Source organism: Cheilinus undulatus, linkage group 14 (genome assembly GCF_018320785.1).
Source record: "Cheilinus undulatus linkage group 14, ASM1832078v1, whole genome shotgun sequence".
NCBI lineage: Eukaryota > Metazoa > Chordata > Actinopteri > Labriformes > Labridae > Cheilinus > Cheilinus undulatus.
The window spans coordinates 18,809,937-18,834,556 of NC_054878.1; the positions used below are offsets into that span (position 1 = coordinate 18,809,937).

At 37.9% G+C, this 24,620-nt stretch overlaps 2 protein-coding genes across 6 annotated transcripts in view; both read right to left on the reverse strand.

The window, feature by feature from the left end:
• magl (MAX dimerization protein MGA-like) overlaps window positions 1-9,035 on the reverse strand; it is a 31,653-nt gene extending 22,618 nt beyond the window's left edge. Inside the window, exons 1-6 of one of the 5 annotated variants that reach the window (XM_041804963.1) lie at window positions 8,904-9,035; window positions 5,552-6,921; window positions 1,484-1,955; window positions 1,170-1,266; window positions 365-478; window positions 142-258 (exon numbers count right to left, since the gene is read on the reverse strand). In XM_041804963.1, the coding sequence (XP_041660897.1) occupies window positions 142-258; window positions 365-478; window positions 1,170-1,266; window positions 1,484-1,955; window positions 5,552-6,891 (2,140 nt within the window). In that variant the 5' untranslated portion in view covers window positions 6,892-6,921; window positions 8,904-9,035. Of the gene's footprint in view, window positions 1-141; window positions 259-364; window positions 479-1,169; window positions 1,267-1,483; window positions 1,956-5,551; window positions 6,922-8,471; window positions 8,862-8,903 lie in introns of those variants that run through there. The other 4 variants (XM_041804965.1, XM_041804966.1, XM_041804964.1 and 1 more) reach the window with 4 other exon arrangements.
• Window positions 9,036-14,271: 5,236 nt separating this feature from the next.
• LOC121521138 (melatonin receptor type 1A) lies at window positions 14,272-15,249 on the reverse strand. Its single transcript, XM_041804893.1, has one exon. The coding sequence runs from the start codon at window positions 15,247-15,249 to the stop codon at window positions 14,272-14,274; it is 978 nt and encodes a 325-aa protein (XP_041660827.1).
• Window positions 15,250-24,620: the final 9,371 nt, after the last annotated feature.

Below are 24,620 nucleotides of genomic sequence, written 5' to 3' on the forward strand. Positions count from 1 at the left end.
CCCCAAATCCTGCTTCTACATGAATCTGATTAAAGCACTGAAAAAATACTTCTGTGTCCAAGCAAACCAAAATGAATGTCACAAGACAAAGTCATACAACCAATCTAGCTGTGAAATCCGTCTTAGATCAGTTCAACTTACCACCTGGAGCAGGCTCATCTTGTTTGGGTACATTTGGGGGAGGTAGGGGCAGGCGAACCCCCAGGTACTGCAGATCAATGGGCATGGCTGGGTCTAGGGAGGTCAACTTCAAGCCAACTAAAAAAATGACATAAACAAGTCAACAAGAGAACAACATGAAAACTGTGACTTGTGTAAGATACTTGTCCCTTGGGACATTTTGATGTGTTTGGTGTGAACTCACCTTCCTGCAGCACAGGATGGATAACTTGTCTGTGTTTTAACACGTTGAGGTTCTGCAGCAGAACGGCCTCAAAGCGGGTTATCTTCTCGTCATCAGACTCTCTAACCTCCTCTACTGAAACACAACAGAAATGGTGTTGGACAGTATTTGTGGCATTTGATTCCAGGGCTTCACCTGCAAAAGTTATACCCGAATCATGCAGCAACATTACAGTACACAGAGCAATGCAGGAAAAAGAATGAAAGGTTTAAAACTTTACAAACAGTGCTTGAACTGTGACTCTGTGGAGACAAATTATCCACATACTGTAGGTCTCCCTCTCTCTAAAACAAACAGGTCTATTAATACAAACCAGTAAAAACACTTAACATTGTTGTTTCACTTTATTATTTGTGACTGCCATGCTGTGGGCAAAGATGATGAATGAATCCCAGTAAAAAAACAGGTAACAACAATAGTTTAATGTAAGAAATGTTTGATCCCTCAAAGGCTATTTGACAGTAACCAAGGGCCAAAAGCTTCCAGATGAGATGTCACCAATTTTAGCTCAATAGCCAGTTAAAGTTCTTCATCCAGTGATGTTATGCAGTTAAAGCAAAAAAAATATTGGAAGAGAGTTTGAATCTGTACAAAGACCAACTCTGTGTAGGGTACAGCCTGATCTGATTTATTGCCACTTAAATAAAGCAGATGATAATGATGTCTGCTTAGCATTTTATTATATTTAAAATAAAGTCCACATTAAATCAGTGCTTTAACTCTTACCACTGAGACTAGCCAAATGAAAGATAATTTCAATACTTACCTGTTGGCCTCGACTCCATCTGTGTTGTTTGGGTAGCTGGAGACTGCAAAAATGAGCTTTTGCTGGGCTCATCTCCAACATGAACATCAAGAGCTTCCTGTTATGCAGAGGTACATTAAAGTTGTGATTCATAAAGATGATGCACCACAAACACATCTGTTGCAAAACCATCACAGGAGTTTGAGTAGACGCAATGGAACCTCAACAAACTTGTACATTTTAAGGAGGAGACATCCCACTAGAAATAAAACAGGTCTTTTGGTATCATGCAGATAACTGAAGAGTATTATTTGCTTTAACATGTAGTATTTTACCTTTGAGGTGAAAGACACAAATAGCAGGCCCTCTACATCATCCAGCTCTGGTTGCATAGCGACAGTTAATGAAGGACTGTGGACAACCATGGGGGAGGCAGCAGTAGCTTTCCACAGTTTTCCCCGGGAATTAGCCCAGCGCTTGTTGATCCTCTTCCTCCTCCTCCTCTTGTGGTACCCTAGTGTTGATCCCGGAGTAGAGGTTTTGAACTTTGAAGTCCTGGATAATGCTTTAGATGTAAATCTGAAGCCTTTGTACATCTTTGGGATCACAGTGACAGCATTTTGTTCTTCCTTGGCTTTCTCAGTCGCACATTTTTGAACAAGAACAAGCTCCCCAAGGGCGTGGTTTCCTCTTATACAGGGGACATATGGGTCACCCTTATTGGCTGAGGTAGACATTATGGGCTTCAGGACCAGTCTAGTTTCTTGTTCAGCGGAGGCAGAAACAGGGACAGGTTCTTTCTTTGTGCTGCAAAAATTAAAAAGGAAAAATTACAATATGATGCATTGAAAGAAATATATGATGAAAGTGCCTACTAAGTAATGAAGGTAAAAAGGTGATCTTAATGTAGTACCATTGCAAAGAGATTCAAACTTAAGAAAAGGAGGCACCAGGGTCTGAGGCCTTGTTTACACAACAACGTTCTGCTTCAGTTCCATTTTCGAATAATTTCAAGTTTAGACAGCAACGTTTTAAAAACAATTTCCATGAACACAAGACTGCAGGAAATACAAAAACGCTGTAGTATAGTGATTTACTGCACAATAAATCTGTCTCTACAGTAACGCTGTCGGTACAGCTCCTCAGCTGATGGAATACGTGTACAGAGACGGTTTGACTCATAAGGCTTCGTCAATATGTGAATATATCTAGTCTAGAGCAGTTTATATGACAACTGTAGAGCTGTACTGTACAACTGTACAACTAGAGCTGTACTGTGAGAATTCACCGCATTAAAAGTAAAAGAAAAGTTCAGCTGGTGTTAACATCAAGCTAGATTAAGTCAGAAACCCGGGATGCGCTGATCTCGTTGTAAAACAGTCTGCAGCCTGAAGTTTTACAAACACGTTCAATAGGGGTGGGTAAAAATATCGATTAATCGATGCATAGCAATATTTCCTCCCCCAATTCAATATCGATTCAGCAAATCCTCTGAATCGATTCACCTCCTGGCCAGTGGGGGTCACTGTGCGTGTGATTCACATTGTATGGACGGAGGCTGCACTCAACCAAACAACAACTAACCCTAACCATGTTATATGAGGTTTATCACAATTTCCAAGAGGACAGAAATATTATTTAAGTTTACATGCACTTTACTTTTTCAGTGTTTATACAAAACTGTCATGTTTTTTACTTTTGTATTCCATATGCACAAATAAGTTATTATTGTGCAAATTTTTATTTTCAGGTGTTTTATTGCTCAAAAATGTGAGGTGACTTACCAAATATGTTCACATGGGCATGAAAATAATTATTAAAAAATTGTCAACAGGTTATTTGTGTATTTCTACTTCTTACTGAATCGACATCAAAGCATTTAAATCAATATCGAATCGAATCAATATCGAATTGAATCGCAACCTAAAGAATCGAAATCGAATTGAATCGTGAGGTTCTTAACAATACCCAGACGTAACGTTCAACAACCACAGAGCGATGTTTTCACAGGTTACCTAACACAAGAAGTAGATTAATAACTAGTTACAAATGAGAATGAACTGTTCTAAGGCTTCGTATTCACAAAACTTAAGCATTAATTTAGTTTCTCATCCATCACGGATGGATCAGGCTGATGTGAGTCTTTGGGCTCTGCTTTGTGTACTTAAAATCAGGTCCAGATAAACGTCAGGAAACTTGATTTGTGGCTATATATCAATATCCATAGACTAGGACACAGTTTTGATCTTCATTGAGTCCAAATATTTCCAATTTAGGCAGATATTAGTCTGTTTTTCTCCATTTCTTCTTGTTTCTGTGTTTTGAAACCCGGAGGCGAGCAGCTGAGTCACACGCTGACGTGACGTCAGTGAAGCCCCTATTGCTGTGTGTGTAGCTCTACCTTTTTGGTACGGTTAGATAAGATTGGCACCCCTGCAGAAGGGTGCCGAAAAGTGGGACTGTATGGGTCGGTTTTTTGGGACCCTTTTCAACTTTTTGCTCTATGGAAATGCAAAATAAATGCGTGCTGTTCCGCACCAAACTGAGCCGGACCGTTTGGTGGGAAAAACCTATTTAGGTGTGCCTAAGGGATGCATACTAACTTTTCTTCATCAGTATGAATTGCCTTGCTATGAAGTTGACATTCTGCTTTATTCTTGCCAGAGGAGACCCACTTTGCCACAGGTTTTCAAGAGTTACTGCAGCTGTGTCATACTGCAAAATGTTTCTTTCAAAAGTGTAGCTTAGCTATTTGTAGTGTGTACCAATATAAACACTTTTAAAGTGTAAAATTTAACTCTATATGAGTTTAATCAATACTGTCAATTTTGCTGTGTATTTTACTTTATTATAGAGGTGCACGTTTACCTGAACAACCTGGATGGCTATCTATTCTCTTGTTGCTCTTGTCATTAAGGAAAGATCATATTTTAGCTACTGTGCAACTCCCCTACTCAGTACTTAACGTAAACTTTAAATTAAAAACTTTATTCTTTTACTTAAGTAAGTTCTAACCAGAGTAACTGTACTTTTACTTGAGTACAGTAGTCATGTACTTTTTCCACCTCTTGCTAGCAGCAGATCCCCTGCAGTAGGACAGCTAATGCCCCCATATAATGAAAATAAGTAGAGGGTGACTGACATTTCTGTTTGGGTGTCTTCAAAGCCCTGATATGCAGAATACAAAGGCAGGAAAAAGAAGATGCGGCTACACCAGCATAACTTCTTTTTCAAATTACATTACTGCTTTGTTACAGACCTTTACCCGGCATGTGTCGTATAGTCTTTTGAGATTTACTTGTAGAATCTGCCCAAATTTGGTGTTCAGTTGATGTTGTTACAATCCTGCAATGTGCACTGCAAAGTAATGTTCTGCAATAAAACAACTTTCAATTTCAATTCTGTTTTGGTTCTTTCATAACCATGGAAACAAGAGAACCAAAGTTAAAAGAGCACTGTGCTGCATACAGCATTCTAGTTTTGTCATGTGAAATGTTTCAATGTCTGCAGTTATATTTTGGCCACAACAGTACATCGCCACTACTTTAAAAGTGTGTTAAAAAGTGTTCAGAGTGTTTGAATTCAATACAGATGTAGCAAAATCAACAAGTAAGCATGTTTAATAAGAGGATACTCAGAGGATGGACAGGAAAACACCCCAAAATATGTGATGTTACCTAATGCTACAGTCAAACAAGAAGATCTTAATTGGAAGTGTTTTTAATTATCCTCATATAACCAGTAACTTTATTTGGTTTTCTTACAAGGGTTGAATTCTATCAATGGGGATCTTTGTGCTTTCATTCCTCAACACCAAGGAGAAGTGAAACAGGACCCAAAAGTTTAAAACAATAACGAGCCCATGTCTGTGACATTATTTTAAAAAAAAAAGCTGTTGAAACACTTGGTGTATGGTGGCTAATTTATAGTACAGCAAAGGTAGGTGTTGTGCTCATACATGTGATCATATTTAAACCCAATTCTAAACTGGCATCAAACATTATCTCTATCTGGATTTGTCTCTTTGGATAAACAGTCTAATGGTGCCTTTTTGTTTACATTTGTATGTCTATTATATTATCAATAGCCTACATGAGATCTCATTGTTTTTCTTAAGAGAAAAACCTGTTGTCAGAAGGCAGAGAAGACCAAGGGTGGAGTTACAAATGTCACCATGTGTATGAACACAGTGACAACCAGACTTCCTTCTGACGTTAGAAGTGCTAATCAAATTTTGATCACATGTACTCATCTTGCAATAGTAAAAGCTTTTCTGTCCTGATATTTTAACAGCATGCATTGATCGTGGTGTAGTGAATTAACAGCGGAGATATTTTACTGAAATGCATTCTATTCTTCTTATCGCCAATGTGGTGCAGAAAAAAAAAATCAAAATCACTCACCTGGGATCCACAGACCCCTGGTCTTCTTTTATATCAGCAGGTATTAAAACAGTAGACTGAGTGTCGAGCTTGACCATAGGATGAGCTCCTGGTGTGATGCGTTGTAGGCGGCTGTTATTCCCATCCTCCCTGAAGCCTTTTGCAAACGGATTATGATTAATTTTCAGCTGTGTGATGCGAAAGTTCTGATACGTGGTCACAGACATGAATTCAGTTTGTGGAAAGGTAAAGGTTATACACTCTGGTCCCATTACCAAAGGCTTGTCTGGAGTAAATACTTCACCATCTGGGACAGGAATCACATGAACCCTGGGAATGTAGCGCTGCATTGAGTGTAGGATTATATGCCCATCTTGATCTTGCAGATTATTGGTCAATTTCAGTTTATAGAAGGACACCAAGCTGCCCATCCACTCTGAGCCTCGGCAGGGAGAGTTATGGTGAGCAAAGGCACGAATCAGTCCCTGAGGCTGGTGCTCAGCTGGTCCAGTGATCTCCCATTTGGAATGGTTCCAGCGGTACTTGTACTGATCTGAAGGAACTATAGCCAGAACCAGACTGTACATCCTATCAGGATCCAGGCCAGCCAGTCGATATCTGCAGTACGGGAACATGCGGCGTCCCTGTTTGGTGAGAATCATCTCAGTCCCACAGCTGTAGAACTGCTTCCACACACTGTTATTCTCCAGAGTGAGACTCACACCTTTAAAGGTCAAAACATTGGGAAAATCCTTGTCTTGGTCTTGGTTGCCAAATGTGGTGGATGGCAAAACAGGCAATGACGACAAAGGTGCTTCTGATAAGCTGACAAGGCTTGTACCTGTGGATGTCAGGGAGTCAGAAGCTGAGGCAATATGGGAGGTATCTGGGCTGGTGACAACAGTGCCGTCAAAAGTAGTGGGTGATGTTACAGCAGGTTTAGCAGGACTAGCCTCTGTGGGCGAAGACAGAGCTGGGCTACAGTCGATATTTGTCACAGAGACGGCTTTTGGCTTCATCACAGCCTCACTTGGGAAATTGCGTATCGTAGTGGTTTGAACCGTAGGGGATGAGGAAGGGATATGTGAGGCATTTGGGCTAGTCTCTACCGTGGGTTTGACTTGGCTGGTTTTAGCAAGCGAGGACAGAACTGGGCTGCAGTCATTACCTTCCAGTGAGACTGCTCTTGGCTTTATCACAATCTCATTTGTTAAGTCAGATATCGTCGTGGTTTGATCAAGAGAAGATGAGGAGAGGGCAGTAGGAGGAGGATCTGAGACGGGGATGTTTGTCAGACTCTCCTCCATTTGTGCAGGGGGATCCTCCTCCATGGATGAGGGTTCAGAGTCTTTTGCAGTCATGATGAATGGCTTTACCACTTCATACAACACCTATAAAAAACACAATAAAAATGCTGATCACACAATGCAGTCATTTCCAAAGTTCTGCAGTTCAACTTGCAAACTAACCCTTCTATTTTGTAAAACTGATAAAACAGAATAAAAGTCCTGATTAAACCAAATAAATGCTGACTTGTTACAAAACCAGAAATATGTCATCCAAGCAGAATACAAATTGGCAGACAATGATTTCAGATAGGTGTGAAAGCAAAAATGTGCAACAATCATACACCAGAAATCATTTACTAAAATTGGTATCATGTTTTGTACAAAATGTATGCATCAGAGTTTTGTACAGAAACATTTCCAAGAGAAAAGGAGCATTTATTCTTAGCTTGCACAAGTAGATGGCACTCTCAGGGGCTATCTGAACAATTGACGTGTTTGTCAAGTCATATAGAAAGCAAACTATACCTGATGCCACGAAATTATCATATGTATGGCCTAAATTTACAGTTGATACATGCTGATATTAGCAGCCAAAATATAGGTTGTAAAGATCTGCAGAAATGTTGGTATCTGCCAATACTGATATCTGGCCAATAATATTGTGCATTCTAATCTGATCTTCAAGACAAATAAAACATTTATTTGTGTCCAATAGTAAATCCAATAAAAAATCATTACCTAACAATTTAAGTAGAAGCCATTACCTCCTTAATGCTAACAGGCTATTAATGGCGCAATTATCACTTATTCACAAACTTTGATACATGCATACTTCGATGAACTGGTGTTTAAGGCTTATTCTATCTAAAACCACATCTAATATGACAAAGTGTATAAATATTCCTCTCTTCGCCTGGTCTCTCTGGGGTGGTCATGTACCCTCCAAATTTTTGATACGTGGGGAATCACTCAAGGAAGGGAATGAGTTGGTTTTAGGTGAATAGCATTGTAATTATTTTATGACGCCAAACTGACAATGGATGCACATCATGATGGTTAGAACTGAGTTTAAAATAATAAGCCAACAGCTGAAGAATTTAATAGAAAATCGCACAGGTGACCACAAATTTAAAACTCAGAATAAAGGCTTTTTTCCGTGTTTAATATATGAACGTATAGCAGTTTAAGAGAAGTGGACTTTGCCTGAGTGAATCAGCTCTGACTGACCAATAGCCTGCCCGAAAGCCCCCCGAGGACATGGCTGAACCGCTTCAACAGGCCTGTATTTTTAGTACGCATGACAAAATTCAAACGACATTTTTAAATGTTTGTTTTCTTAACGTTAACATAAAAACGTGTCCGTCGGCGAAATGCAACACAGGATACCTGTTTTCCTTTTTTCTTTGCTTCCTCCGGATCAATTTCCTAATCACACAATCACACCAACAAGATGCTGTCGGTTGAAGGTGTTATTCGGCCCCAACACCGAGAGAAATCCGATATGAACAATGTTATTTACCGTGCTGACGACCAACTTTTCTCCTATGACTGTTTTTTAGTTTTCAAATCAAAAGCCACGTTAAAAATGAAGTTGCTAAACAACAGCTCTTCCTCAAACACTGCAGAGAAACAGGCCCTGCTCCACAACTCACCAAGTTGGAAAAGTTGCAGGTTTTACAAACGCCTCACCGTTCAACGTCCGTTTAACGTCTTGTGCTGACCGTTGGTGATGTAATAATAACGTTCACGGCGAAACTCCAACTGTTGCACGTCGTCGCGGCTGCTGTTGGGGTCTCGTTGAATCCCTCGAACATAAACACAAACTGGCAAATGGAGGCCGAGAGCCACGCCAGTGTGCTCGACCGACCCGAGCGTGCACTCAGTGAAGCCAAAGCGCATGCACCCTATCAACCCTTCAATGGCGCGTGATTCCCGGGCCGCCTGAGCGAGGGACGCGGGAGTCCACCATCCTCGAGCTTTTTTTCTCGCTGCTTCCCACCTCCGCGCGCCGGTGAGGACAACTCTCGCAGTAAGTTTGCTCGAGACTGTTTCAGATGTGTAATCCCTGAATTTAGAGCACAAACCTGAGACTTCGTCTTCCTCCCTTTGTGTTTCCTTTACTTCTCGCACCTTTTCGATCACATTTCCATTCTCACCCTCCCTGAGCCGCATACACACACACACTCCTCACTGCCCCTCTCTCACACACATCCGTGCTCTCGGGCTGTGACGTCACGCGTTTGCCATGGCGGTACAGCTCCAAGAGCCAATGCGCAAGCTCACCCCAAGGACCTTACCGTTCAGTTTTTTATTGAACACAGTGTCAATGGCCTTAAAAATAACCTTAAACACGCACAGCAAAAACAAACTTTGTTACACTGATTAACCACAAAGGTTTGAATGTAAAAACTCACAATGAAATGCATTTACAGTGTCAGTTATAACTTCAGATATGCCCTCTACAACTTCTGGGGGACACGCCGCAAACAAGACTGAATGGCTTTGTTTGTCCAAGATGGCGGCGAGACTTTGCGATTAGAACAAGTAATACAAAATAAGATTTTATTGCGAAATATGTCAGCATTTGTCAAAGTTCAAACCAGCGTTGTTGTTTGTCAGTTAAATATTCACGATAAATTTCACTGCAGTCAAAAATAAACGCCATAACTTATGGCTATTTTGGGCTTAAAGTTAGCAGCTAAATTAATATTATGAACCTTGAACAGTTGAATTTTGCCTACAAAATGTATATTTTTCACCTTTATCGTTGTGTAGACTGCTAATATTTCTTAAATGCTACTGCCAACAAATGATACAAGCACAAGCTAATCACTAGCTTCTTGTGATTTTTTTTTTTTTTTTTTTTTAATCAGAGACCCAAGCTTTTGTTTTTAATTTCTTAAACTTAGTTGGGATGAGTGTAGGACCTGATCAGTTAAAACGCTCAGCCTGTTCTTTGATCAGGAATTTGGTTTTTGGGGACTTTGTGTGTGTGTGTTTTTCTTTCTTTTTTTTTCTTTACCAAAAATGATTGCCTTAAGGTCCCCTTTCTGCAGAAGATACAGCACTGGATTGGTTGGGCATTTTTTGGCTGCGTGTCTGCTGAGTAGTCAGTCATTGGGGTCTTCTGTCTGCAAGAAATGGTGGTGTTTATTGAGAGAGGGATGAGGGATACTTTTTTCTTGTAATTTGATGATGGACTTCAAGGACTTGTAATGGCTGGGCATAAACATAATTTCCTCTCAAAGTTATGAATTTCTTGGATATTTTCCATACTAAAATCCACATAAATTCCAAGAAATTACCCAAAATATATGTGAAAAGTTTTAAACATATTTTAAAAGTTTTCAAGAAAAAGTACCCCAAAATTTCTTCAAAATTTTCCTGCATGTTTCAGGAAAACTTTATCGTTAGACCTTCACATTCCAAAAACAAAGTAGCCAAAAATTAAATTAAAGTCCTCAAAATTTCAAAGCAAATTTCCCTTTAAATTTCGAATATGGCGGAAAATTCCTCCAGACATCACAAAAAATCACTGAAATTTCCCTGAAAATTATTCAAATTTGCAAAGGACCCCCCCCACCCCCACCGCCTGAAAATACCTCAAATCCAATTCGAATCCCCCCTGAAGTACAAATAGCTACATTTCCCAAAGTGACATGTAAATGCCTGAAAATTTCGAAACCTATTCCTGTAATTGCACCACAAGTTATGTTGCACATCCTGTTAATTGACTCCGAATAAAGCTATCCAAAACATACAAAGCCTCCCAAATCATAAAGTACTTGGAAATTTCCAAGCAAATTCCCCAAACACCCAAACAGGTTCATTATAATATCAATAGAAATTCCTAAAAGCTTCATGGCATATTCTCTCTATATTTCAAGTAAATTACTAAAACTTCAGTGGCCATTCTGGACAATTATTTATCATAGCTGAAATTACTGTGTTGTAGGTAAACCAATAGCCTAGCGTGTCCTCACATGTACATGCAGGGATCTAAGAAGTTAGTCTTTTGTTCTGGGTTAAAGGCAGTTGGACTCAAAAAACTTAAAAGTAACAAAAATACAACATTTCAACAGAAGGAGCAGTTAGTTTAAGTCTCACAAGTCTTAACTTGTCTTCCATAAATGGCAACCAAAATGGTGGATCAGCAAACTGATCCAGGTAAGAGGACACCATTATACGGACTGAATAATGGTGCATGTGTGTCTAAATTGGACTAAGGGACAAATATAATTATTTGTAAAGTGAAATTTTTTATAGTGATAGAAAAACAATTTCGCATTAGGGGCGAGAGGAGGGGGAGGGGAAGTTTATTCCCTACTGCACCGAATAGATAGCGTATTTTTAAATAACTTTAAATAATTTACCCCAAATAAAACATGGTCTTAAGGTTATAAGTGTCACAACTATGAACTATCGTGAACCCCGATTTAACAAGTAATATAACACTCTCGCCTGATAAAGTCAAATGTGAGGCATTTGTCCTCTGGTTTGTCTGATAAAAACATAAAAGAGCCTACAACTCTTTCCTGTAAATATAATGCTACAAAGTAGGTTTAAAACTCACTTCACTGTTGCACAGACTTAATATTAACTGAAGCAAAAATAATGTTATTAAACTAACAGGGCGGAGTCTATTGTTGTTAAGGAAGTGGGAGAGAAACCCGCATGAACCTACCCGTTTCTGCTCCATGCACGTGGAGGTCTCGTGGCGATAGGCTGTAGTCTGTTCTTCAAGGGTGCCCCTCGCGCTCCCTTAATAATAAAACTGTATAATAAACACCAGCTGTGAAACGATGCACGATATGTGTAGTCTATATTTACAAATAATAGCTTAAACACTGAAAGGCTTCCACACTACCTCTCTATATTTTAAAGCAAGCAGGCGTTCTGCATAAATCAACACTTGGCAGTGACTTCCTATTTTATTTAGAATAATTCTGTTATGAAGCTGTAGGCATTCAATGGTATTATTTGATTCTAAACGGGATAAACTAGAGGTGTTGCATTGAATGGGATCAGGATTTTCTCAACATGAACACAAAATTGAATCTAACCTGATTGTGACCATTTTTCCTGGTAGAAAAAATAAAGGGGGCTAAAGCAAAGCCAAATAGACGAAATACTGGAAAAAATGCTTATAAAATGCACTAAAGTGTTGTGCAGCACTATCTAGTTATATTTCAATTCTATTTCAAATCCTCAGATGTTCTTGCCTCAGTTATTCACTTTCACATCTGAGACCTGCATACATACTGATTCTTAACCTAGAATTACTTCCAACTACTTTGAATTCTTTGTCTTTAATAACCAAGGGAAAAAAGTTGGGTACCACTGGTTTACAGCATCAGCATCTTTGTGAGCTCTGTAACAGCAGTCAAACCAAGTTTCAAATACACTTAAAAGATTATATTTAGTCTGTGCTTTGACATTAGAATTATTTGGGGACTATTTTTGAATTTAAACAGTGGACATGATATGTAATTTGAAAGTGATTCCCATTTTGCTAGAATAACATTCGGAGGTGCAAATTAAGATTTCATAGCACATTATGATTAAGTATCCAGCTAGACTCAACACAGATGATCAGAGACACTCAGACCTTTTTATAGCCTATACCTCCAATAATGTAATAGGCACTTGTAAATATATTAATAAATGATGTATGTGTTTTTTAATGATATAAATCAACAATGTCAAATATCCCACAAGTCAATATGAAAACAACATATTTTTTATATCATGGAGGCAGATGTAAATAAATTATCACTGAAGTGCTGTGCCACTTGTTGTGTTTACATCACAACAATCAAGAGCTAAAGAATAGAGGAGGGTGGCTTGGTCAATAAATCACTGTTTGTTCTCCAGAATTTCCTCTTTAACCGGCACACAGGTCAAGTCTGTTTATGATACAACAATACATATGCATGCTCATATGCTTATACAGCTGTTAAGTGTGGACAAGTGTTGAAAAATAAGGCAGTAAGTGAGGTAACTTCTGTCATTAGCAGAGACATGGTTTGTCTGAAGTGTTTAGTTGAGTTCAGTTTGTGCAGCAAGTGTTTACTTGCTCTTTTATTTCTGCCAGATCGTGAGAGAAAATTTCTAAAAGAGAAACACTCTGGTTTCACAGGATTTTTTTTAAAAAAAACTTTTTTGAGTTTTTGCAAGTCAAAAGCAATGCAGACATTGCAACTGATAAGTAAGACTTAGGTGAAGGTCCTGTTCAGAATTGTAAACTGGATATGAAGCTGATTGAAAATTTAAATCTATGAATGATTCTTTCTGATATTTTTTTGTAATGCTTGTTATGGTGATAAAGTGACAGTGTGCTCCCAAAAAAGCTTTTGTACACATTTTCTATGTGCATGATAAAGTGGATGTGACTGTTAACAGACAGCAGGATTAAATTTTTCTACATAAGATACAGTCTCATGCAGGGTCGTGAAAAAATGTAATAAAGTGATACGATGACCATTCAACAGTCGGAGTTACTCTGATGACCACTCAACAGTCACTGAGTCACTCTGGTGACCACTCAGCAGTCACAGAGTTACTCTGGTGACCACTTAGCAGTTACAGAGTTACTCTCATGACCACTCAGCAGTCACAGAGTCACTCCTATGACCGCTCAACAGTCACAGAGTCACTCCAATGACCGCTCAACAGTCACAGAGTCAATCTGGCGACCACTCAGCAGACACAGAGTCACTCCGATGACCGCTCAACAATCACAGTTACTCTGATGATGTCACAGCGTGTCAGCAGATAGAACATTTATTTAACAATATTTTACTGTAATATTTAATATACTATAATATTTTACATTAAGTACTTTAGTCTTAATGTAAAATATCTTGCACTTTTTCTTACTACATTACTGTATATGTATTTGTAAATATATATATATATATATATATATATATATATATATATATATATACTGTATGTATCTATATGAAATACTACAAGAAAACCCCACTGGCGTAAAAGCCTAACCCCATGCACATTAGGACTCATTAATATATTAACTATAACTTAAATCACTGCAGTGAAATGCCTCACCTCATATGCAGAATTTATTGAATTAATCTTCTTACTATATTAATAACTATTAATACTACTACTATTCTTCCTATGTTTAGCATGTTTCATACTAGAAAAACACCTACAAGGGCTTGCACACATTTAAATCTCAAGTTTTTATATTGTAATAGTTTATTTATTTTCTTTATTTAACATTTAATTCCTGTACACTGAGAGCAAAGCTAACCAGAGTCAAATTCCTTTTAGCATATATACTAGGCCAGTAAAGCTGATTCTGATCATTTATCCACTCTTGACAGGAGCTTTAACCACAGGTTTAAAATCCCTACAAAAAGCTGAATTTACATATTTATTGCACAATTACACAATTGATTTTTCAATTCAATACATGAAATAAGCCTAATTTGTGCTGTGCCTAACAGCACAATACTTAGAACAACCCTGGCTTAAAAATGTTGCTAAATTTTTGATAGAGAACAGGTTGGTCCCTATCCCATATACATATGGGCTCATGGAGGTATAAGAAGTGGAGATAAAGAACTCCATTTCAGCCCAAAAGGGAAAGTCATTGGGGTTAAAAGTCAAATGGAAGATCAGGTAGAGAGTCCAGTCAACCTGAAACAGTCCCATAGCTGCCAGCACAGCAATGGTGCTTCTCTGCAGTTTTGGATGTAAACTCCACCTGAACTGACTGGACCCGCTCACACTGTCCACCGGCTGCACCGTCCACCTCTGTCTCAACAGCACTGTGATGATGAGGATGCCGGTTACTGTGACAATCATCAGAGGCAGCAGGTTGCAAACGAGGATGAAGAGGTATTTGTAGAATCGGTTGAGCATGGGGCAGTCATTTCGACTGCACTGAAAGAAGTCTGGAGGGCAGATGTTACTGTTTCTTGTCATGTTTTCTGCACAGCCTTGAGGGATAATGACAAAAATGGGAACACTCAGAAGCATCGAGAACATCACACAAATCCCACTGACCATCCAGGCTGACCTGATGCTGTCCAAATAGATGGACAGGTTGACTCTTTTGTTGGCATTTCTCAGCTTCTGGTAACGAAAAATGCTGATGAGAACTGTGAAGAGGATGCTGGAAATTTCCCCAAACACTGTCAGGAACTTTAGAAAACGACACGACAATGTGCCAGTAGTTGTTGTGGGAGTGGAGGTCTGGTAGATGATTATATCATAAATGTTCACAATGACAATTTCTTCCAAGTTGGCTGCAGCAAGTCCCAAAAGAAACAGCTCGAAGGATTTAACTCGAGAGATCTTGGTTTGAAGAATGGAGATGATGAGAAATACATTACCCAGAAGGCCAAGGCAGGAAATGAAGACAGTTAAGCTCAGGAGGTTGACTGATACACTAAACATTATATTAAGTAAGATCACACAAGCAGGAAGAGATAAGACCATCCAACATGAAGCAAAGTTGTCACATGTCTCATTGCTGACCAGAATCCTCTTCTTATCAGATCCTCAAAGGTGGCAGAATCAAGACCGCTGATTGGCTGTGCTCATTATAAGGACAGGAAAACCATGAGGATGCTGGAAACACTGAAGGCGGGTAATCATTAAGGTTTTACCTCTGAGCCTTGTAAGGATTCATCTTGAGACCAACGTCTGATTTAAGGCAGTGACAGGTTTTTCCACTGGATGATACCATCAAGTGCAATTATTGCAAGAGCTTACTCACATCCTTTTACATTGGTTCACCAAATAACCTTTGGCAAGTTTAATTTTGTCTTACAATGATAGCAATAAAATCCTTTTGAACATTTTTGTTTGCATTCTGTCATTTGTAAGCAATTAATGCCTTTTACATAGAGGATCTTTGCCAAAGCTGTAACTTCTTCATAAACTGAAATGTTGCTTTCACAAAAACAAATCTGTAGTGTAGTATCTGTTTCTTTATTGTGCATTCAACTCCATATAGCATCGATATAAAGGCAAGAATTGCTGTCACAGCGTCAAGAAGATTTCAGAAGCAGCTAGCCTTGATTTTTCAAGAAATGTTCAACAGTGTGAAAAAGGTAAGAGATCAAAAACTATTGCTCTTTCATAGCCAGTGTGGTGATCAGAATAGTTTGACCTTGAGAAACTCAGCAGTAGTGTCCTTACTGATGACATCCACGACTTTCCATTTTTCATGGAGGAAATATTTTTCAGCTGAATAGTGCTCACAAAGTCAGTCATGTATCTAAACATAGCATGCTGATGGTAACTTCCTGTTTTCAGGGAATGAGAATTAGTACAAGCAGGGACGGCTCATATAAATAGGAGCCTTGCCAAGCACTCTCTTTAAGAAACAGTTAAGATGAGTAAATAACTTTCCAAATAACTTTTAACAGACTGGCTTACATTTTTGGTAAAGCCTAGAGTAGAATGCACACCTAAAATCTACAACAAAACACCTGTTAAAAGTGTATGATGTGTGTGTTATATATGAATGTGCTGATACAATGAAATAGTAAACTTTGAAATTAATGTCATGTTTGTTATGTAATGCCAGCAGTATAAATGACAAATTTTTACTTTATGTTGTGTTATGTTAAGAGTGGCTAATGTGTTATGCTATTATGCAAAATGTTTAATTTTATGTAATATCATCCTTACTGTGGTTATGTTGTGTTTCGTTTCTTATGTCTGTTTATCTTGTGAAAACAATGTTATAATTCTTTATATGGTATTCTTCCTGTGTTATGTCATGTTATGCTTCCAACTTAAAGTTGAACTGTTTATGTTAAATCATGTCATGTTATGTCATGTCATGTTATGTTATGCTTCCTATGATATGTTTTGTTTCAATTTGTATGATATGACCTGCCTGAAGAGATGAGGTGGGGAGATTCAATCACCTCCTTTAAATCACTTCAAAAAAATCCTTTCTATAGACCTGCTTTTATGTGATGTCATCCACTGTATTTTACTATTATGTTATGTTCTTTCATTACCTCTGCCAAGGAGATTATGTGATCGGCAGGGTGTGTTAGTTTGTTAGTTTGTTTGTTTGTTAGCAACATAACTCATAAAGTTATGGATGGATTTTGATGAAATTTTCAGGAATCCAGATCACCGTCTGGATCCAGGAATTTTTTTTGAAGGATTTTGTACATCTGGGAGCTAGGGCTAATGGTGGAGGTCTGCGCTCTCCAGGTGCTTTTCTAGTTTTTTAATGTTATGTTACCTATGTAATGTTATTTTTTATTTTGTTTTGTTCTGTTCTGTTTCTCCTATTCTGTTAGTTTTTTCCTTTCGTTACATCTTGTTACATTAAGCCATTATATTTTACTTTAGGTCACATTATGTTATGCCATGCCATGTTGCTATTCCAAGCTATGTAATGCTATGCTATTCTATGCTATGTTCTGTTATGAGACATAAAGCTAAGCTATATCATATTTCATATGTTATGTAGTGCTTTATGAATTTTGCATTACCTTAAGTCATAACAACAACAACAATAATGAGAATAATTATCATTATTTTATTACTTGTTATTTATTATTGTTATGATAATAATAGTTATTATTATTGTTATTATTACCCCATTATGACACACAAACTACTAAACAGAAGTAACATGAAGAACTCATTATAGAGTGAGAAATCCATTCAAAACCTATGAAAATATGCCCCCCCCCCCATCCACCACCACCACCAGCAAAAAAAAAAAAAGGGCGATACAAATGACACAAAAGATAACAATGATAAAAGTTCTTCAGGCCTATTACAGCATAGAAAGTGAGCAAAGTACCAACAATGAAACTGTTGAATGAAAAATCTGTCTCTGAGTAAAATCATGGAAGGAAAACAACAGAAAAAGTACAGAAGTGGGTTTTTGAGGTACAGTATGTGGTAGGATACAAATGTTGAAGAATGATAGTAAATGTTTTACAAATGACTAAAATGTCATTCCAAAAATATAATGAAACGGTTTGTGTGGTGGACAAACAAAACTAAGGCATAATGGGATGGGGGATTCTGAACCTTGTTATTCAAACATGACCAGCTCATGTCTCAGCTTGTCTCTTTTCCTCTGGTACTGTGCTGCTGTCTAGTAAACATGAGTTCTCTTTAAGTGAGCCCTGCATCCTGAGTCAGCTTAATTGTGAATCCCGCTGTGTATGTGTATGTGTGTGTGAGCAATTAAGGATAAGCCCTACATTGGCACTAAATGGGAAACTAAGAGTTGCGTAATGAGCCTGGACAGCTTAGGAAGTTGCAGTCCTATTTCACTGTCCAATCATCATCAATCAAAGGGCAGATCACATGACTGCTACCATTGTTCCATTGTATCATTGTACTGCTTCATTACATTGTAATGCAACTGATTTTTATGGCCATTATTCTCATCGCAACCTCAAGTCAATCCAAAAATCCCTGTCTTAGTTTAGTTTAAAAAGAGACACTGTTGGGGTTTTCCATCAGCTGAAGTTTGCTGTCCTCATTATTTTGTATACAAACTAAATGGACTGAGCCCAATGGAAACAAACATAACCAAAGCCAAACATTAGCTATTAAAAAGCCTTGAATACACCTATGATATTCATCAAGAGAGTCACTTACACCTGATTTTAATCCCCACATCTGACATTAAACCAAATCTTTTTTAACAACAGAACAGGAATTAAATCAGTCAGACTGTTACCTAAGTGATTGACCAATTTTAAAATCTAGGAACCCACAGACACAAGTACGATTTCAACATGTTTTTATTTCAAGATTTATTTTTTGGCTTTTTTATGCCCTTATTGACAGAGGGTTACAGTGGATAGTCAGAAACAGAAGCCAGAGTGCAACCACTAGCTGTTGCTTTGTAAGGATATGCCTCTGGAAAAGGTGGCCAACCCTTTCATAATTCTAGTTCATCCTTGAGTCAGAGTTGATATTCAGTAAAAGTTTGAGGAAAATCTCATGAAGTATGCATGAGAGCTTTCATTCATAAGCACAGATGTTATATTTGACCACCAAAATCTTTTTAGCTTATCCTTGTGTCAAGAGTGGACATTTGTGCAAAGATTGAATAAGATCTCTTAAATCACAGGTGTCAAACTCAAGGCCTAAATCCGGCCCATGGAACAGTTAAATCCAGCCTGCAAGATGATCTCATATTTCTTTCATAACTGGCCCATCAGTATGAGGTCTGCAGATTTCCTCAAGTATAAAAATGTGAACTTATCCTTGATGATTTAAGATATCCTTGTTAAGTCACAAAATCTGAAAAAGTAAGGAGTAAAAACATTTAGATAAGAAGTCATGAATGTAGGAAAAGAAATTAATTTGTGTTTTAATCTAACATTTTCAATTTAGCATCTCACAATTAAGGCACAAACTTCAGATTTTGACTTTTTATTTCATACTTTGAGCATTAAAATTCATAATTTTGACTTTTTATATAATATTTTGAACTTTAAGATTCATAATTCTATTTTTTAAGTGATATTCAGACCTTTTTAACCAATTATTTTGTATTATGCTTCATATTTTTAACTCCAAACTTTGACTTCATAATCCCATAGTTTGACCTTTTAGAGTCACAGTTTAAAATTTTGATTCATATTTTGACTTTTAATTTCATGATGACAAATTTTATTTCATGTTCTGACCTTTTAAACTCATGATTTTGACTTTCTTTCTAATATATTTGCTATTAAAAAAGCATTATTTTTCAATAACAATTTCACGTTTTGACCTTTTTGAACTGATAAATGTACTTTTCTCAGATTGTGAGCCTTTAAACTTGTCTTTTTTAACTTTTTAAAAATCAAAATCATTTATCATTGTCACCATTTTTTTTTTGTTTGTTTGTTTGTTTGTTTGTTTGTTTGTTTGTTTTGTTTGTTTTAAATATGTTTTACTACTGGTGAAACAAGGTTGACAGTTTCTGGTTAAAAAGGTGACCCTGCTAGGCCCTTGGGTTAGTCTTGAATCCAGAATCCGGCCCCTGCTGCGATTGAGTTTGACAACCCTACCCTACAAGCAAAGGGAACATTAAGAGACCTTGACTAAGGACCTTTAAACTTCAACCAGTTTATCCTTGAGTTAGAATGGACTTTCAAGCAAAGTTTCAAATCCCTCAATATGTTCTTCAGATATCAAGCTCACAGGAACGGCCCTGATGGACATGGGGACAGACAACATGAAAACATAACACCTCTGGAATTAGCATCATGATAAAAAGAAATAAAATGGTGGGTTCTCAAAGGCAAGACAACCTGTTTTACAAGGCTTCCTTGAAAGTGTGTGCAAAACTGTACAACACACTTTGAGATCATTTTCTCTTATTTGCTGGATGTATGATGGAGTCAACCATAATCTGCTGGACAAGACAGGCCATGTGTTTGCATTACACAACAAACGTAACATGGTGTTAAAGCATCAGCACATCTGTTTAAACCTTTTTTGTCTGTTTTGACAGAGCTGAATGCAGCCCACAGCAGCAATCTAATCACATTAAAGAGAAACAGTCTGAGAGGGCTTTTTAAATGACAGCATCAAACCGATCACACTTCACTAGGCAGCACATTTTAGGCTGTGCTGCTGATGTGCATGTTGTATGAATGCGTGAGCAGAGTTATTGTGTTTATCATTTAGATTCTTTTCCAATCTAATGGCTAAAAGCTTTTATATGAAAGACTTCATGTAAATTGATCTCTTTAGGATTTTTCAGTCTTTAAATACATTTGTCCTCTTTTCTTTAACTGAGGAAGCTGAGACATCACAGTCTGAGAAGCACAGGTGTGAATTTAAAATTAATGTCTTTCTTTGCACAATGTAAAAAATAAAACATCAGCTTTTCCAAATGGAAATCAAAATGGAAACCTATGGAAACAATCTCTTTTACTACTTGCAAAGCTCTGGTTAAAGTGAAGACTTAGCCTTTACTCATAAGCCCGAGCTTGAATGTTATCCTTATAATTACAACTTAAACCTGAGAAAATTTACTCAAACACTCAAGTCAATCTAGAACCATGATGATTCATTGGATGCTAAATGTCTTCACAAGCCTACTTATACTGAATCTACTCTATGCCGTAGCTACACTGTAGTGGAGTATGCTGTTGTAAGCATTCTCTACTTCTGCGTTAGTGCGCTCTGCTTTGCAATACTCTACCTCAAGGATAGTCTGCGGTGTGACTTCTATTTCAGTCCTGCCACTTTCTGTTCTTTTTTTTTCTGCAGGAAACCATTGCGACTGAAAGTAAGTGTTTTATGCTGGAGTTGGTGCTAAGTACTAAGTAACAGTTAATTATACAGTACTGGAGTTATTGCAAAGAGGACATGTGGGGAGACATCAGAGAAGCTGGAATGTATGGCTGCTGAATCAGCTCAGACAGAGGATGGGAGAATTTTTCGTGCTCATAGCCACTGAAGGACATGTGCCCTAGTGTCACAGGACCAGTATTACCAAGGGACCTCTAAAAATTCAGCAAACATATTTAACATTAATATATAGAGAGGGAAAACACTTATGTGCATGTTGTCTGTTAAAATCTCTGGTTAACAGCCAACAAGTTTGTCTGGCACATTTTTGAGTTTTGTGTAAAATGATGTCAGTTTTGGCTTTTTTCTTCTGCTTCTTTGTGTTGTTCCAATGCACATAAAGGAAAGTAATGTGTATACTAAAAACATTTGTAATTGCAACAACTTCTGGGAGAAAAGGTGTATTTTCTGGAAAAATTCCAGAGCTGCCAATACTTTTTTCCATGACTGTATAGGACATAACTGATACGTCAACTGTGGAATGTGATATGCACAACATTGCATTTTTTGTAGGAATTTATGAAATAAAAATTCACTGTGCATTTTCATTACTGCAGCAATGCAACCCCCTTATGTTTTCAAAAATGGAGCTCAGCAAAAGTTCAAGCAGGAAGTTTCTACTCATTCTTCAGTCACCACTCATTCACACCTCTCCTTTTTCTGTTCTTTCTCTCTTCCTGCTCTGACGATCAGCTGATTATGGGCATTCACTCTCCTAAGTACTCAGTTAATCAGATTCTGCTACAACCTCATTTGACCAATCATCATGCACCTGTCAGACACTGCAAACCTCCTCCACCCCAGCCACCTCCATTCATAGGTCTCCTGCTCATTCTGCGTAGCCCAGTCTCCTCAATGCCACCTTGTTGGTTCCTGGGCATTTTCTCAGAAGTCTACTCCTCATCTGATCCTGCATCTCTCAACAACACCACCAGTGTCTAGATGCCATAGGGGGTAAGGGGGAACCCTATTCCTGCCGTTTGCTTCACTACCCCTTCAAATACAAATCATTATGGTGGCGTCTAATCGCCAAGGACTTTATACAATTCTTTCACTCAATTTGTAAAATAAATTATTGTTAAACTCGTAATAAGTCTCTCCTGATTGAACTACAGTTATATCACTTTGTGCAACTAGTAGTCATTAAAGGGTTTGACATCTGAAGCAATCTTTTAGCTGCTAAAATCTCCCTTAATTGAGGGCATGAAAAAGATTAAATGAGATTAATTAGATAGTGCTTATTAAACCAGAAATCTAAAGCTATCTGATCCCTGGTTATCTCTTTGTCAAATGACCATGGTAAACGAGATTTAAAGCAAATAAAATACTCCTCTATTTAATTACAGAAGTATAAACTTGCATGATTGTGAGCAATACATACATACAGTGCAACATATGAGTATAAAAATGAAACCCATACAACAAATGAGATTGGGTTTCAGAAAGGTCAGTAGGTGGCAGCATGTTTCTACACTAAAAAAATATTTTTGTCATAAGTTTTATAGGAACAAATTTTCTTGATTTTACTCAAACATATTTCAACCTTTATTAGTAGGCAATGAAAATAATCAATGTGATCTATTCTTGTTTAGAGTGCATCCAAATGAAACCCATTTTTACAAATGAGATTGGGTTTCATAAAGGTTTGTTCAGTAGGTGGCAGCATGTTTATTTTGTGGTTAGAAGGTTTAACCCATGCAGCAACCTCTGATCCTGAAAAATGAACTGCAAATAACTGCAATACGGCAAGTGTCCACATGAGGCTGGCTGCAGGAACACTGAAAGGCACAGACACAACACAGGTTAAAAACCTTTTTTTTACACAAGAAATAGATTGGTTTACAGCCTGGTTAAAAAAAGAAGTTAATCAAGGTGTTATCACAGACATTGGACTTTGAGTGGAGAGAACATTTTACCTATTTACTGTGCTTAATTACAATGGCATAAGAGGGAGATATTCAGCTAGTGACCCAGTCGTTAAGAGCAAAATGTGTTCATGACTGGACTTGAGCTGTTGTCTGTCATATATCACTCTGCTACACTGACGGTGGCATGTGTTGTTTGCAGTACAAAACACATGCATTTGAACTGGTGATAACAGCGTTGAAGAAAAGCCATTTCACGGCAGAAATTTTGCCAGTAACAGTACTGATACCAGTTACTTCCCACCACCACTGAACAATGGTGACTGGAGCTCAGTAGGTAGAGGTGGGTTTCTTGTAATCAGAAGGTTCTAGGTTTGATGTCTGGCCATGGTATACAGTCCTTCACTCTTATTTTGGTGTACAAAGTGGATTAGATAAAACTAATGTCTTATTCTCCATGTGAATACATAGGTGTGGCCTGAGGTGTAAAAGCACAACCAGAACTAGGATAATTCTATGTGCTATATTTACTTAAATTCTGAATCTGTTTATCTTAAAGGTATTCAATTTTATAACATAATAGGTATTTATTTGTTTAGGTTGGAATTAAGTCATTCAATTGGAAATTTGTCATGTAATTAAGTTCCTAAAACTGACAAAAGTGGCCAAGTATTTTTTGAGTGTATATTGGAAATTCTGATTCCAAGATGCTTACAGCTGTTTCAAACTGGGTGTGTGTTTGCTGGGTGAAAGCTGTGGTGCGTGCTAGCTCCAGCTCATGCCATTACAGCTTTCATACCAGGCATGTGTGCTGCATCTTTCTGCTGTCTCAGCACATTCTTACTTTATAACTTTTACCTCAATGAATAAACTTACAAGACATGAGAAAGGGAAACATCACAGGTCAGTTGTCAGTTAGGCTCATGACTAATGGAGAGTCCTTATTTTTGGATTCAGCCTCAAGTGGACACTTGAGAAACTGCAATTTTTTGCACTTCAACAGTGCATATCGATGTCATTTTTTCTTAGATAAATGTATTTTTCTTTTAAAATGAGATTATGAATGCATTGCACATAAACATAGGTATACAAGAGTTCTTTCTGCTTTTTGGCTTTTGTTTTTGGGATGGCTATCATATTTGTATATCACAGAAAATGCAGTAGGCTATGAAGTGCAGCCCTGGTTTCAGAAATCCCTTGAGGCAGTAGTTCACTGGAAATCCAGTACCCATTTCCTGTCTTTGTGAGACTTCCATGAATGTCTTGCATAATGCTTTTATGGTCATGTACCATTACATGGAAATTACTCAGTTAATTCAGTTAATGAAACAATCTGAATCATATCTATAGCCTCTCTACAACCATGGCATGTGGCCCTTGTCACACCAGCTTGCTGTATCCAGGTGCTCCCGTGCTTCCTGACTCTCATCGCCTTGTCTAACTAACACTTTCACGCATCCCTCCTGGAAAGTTATCGTAGAGGAACCAGAGAGGCGCCCCTCGCCCGCAGCTCCGCGTGGATACCCCTTTAAAAGCCTCACCACGCTGCCATCACATGCTCCAGCACAGAAGTAGGATGAGGATGTTCTTCTACTTGTTATGTAAAACACATTT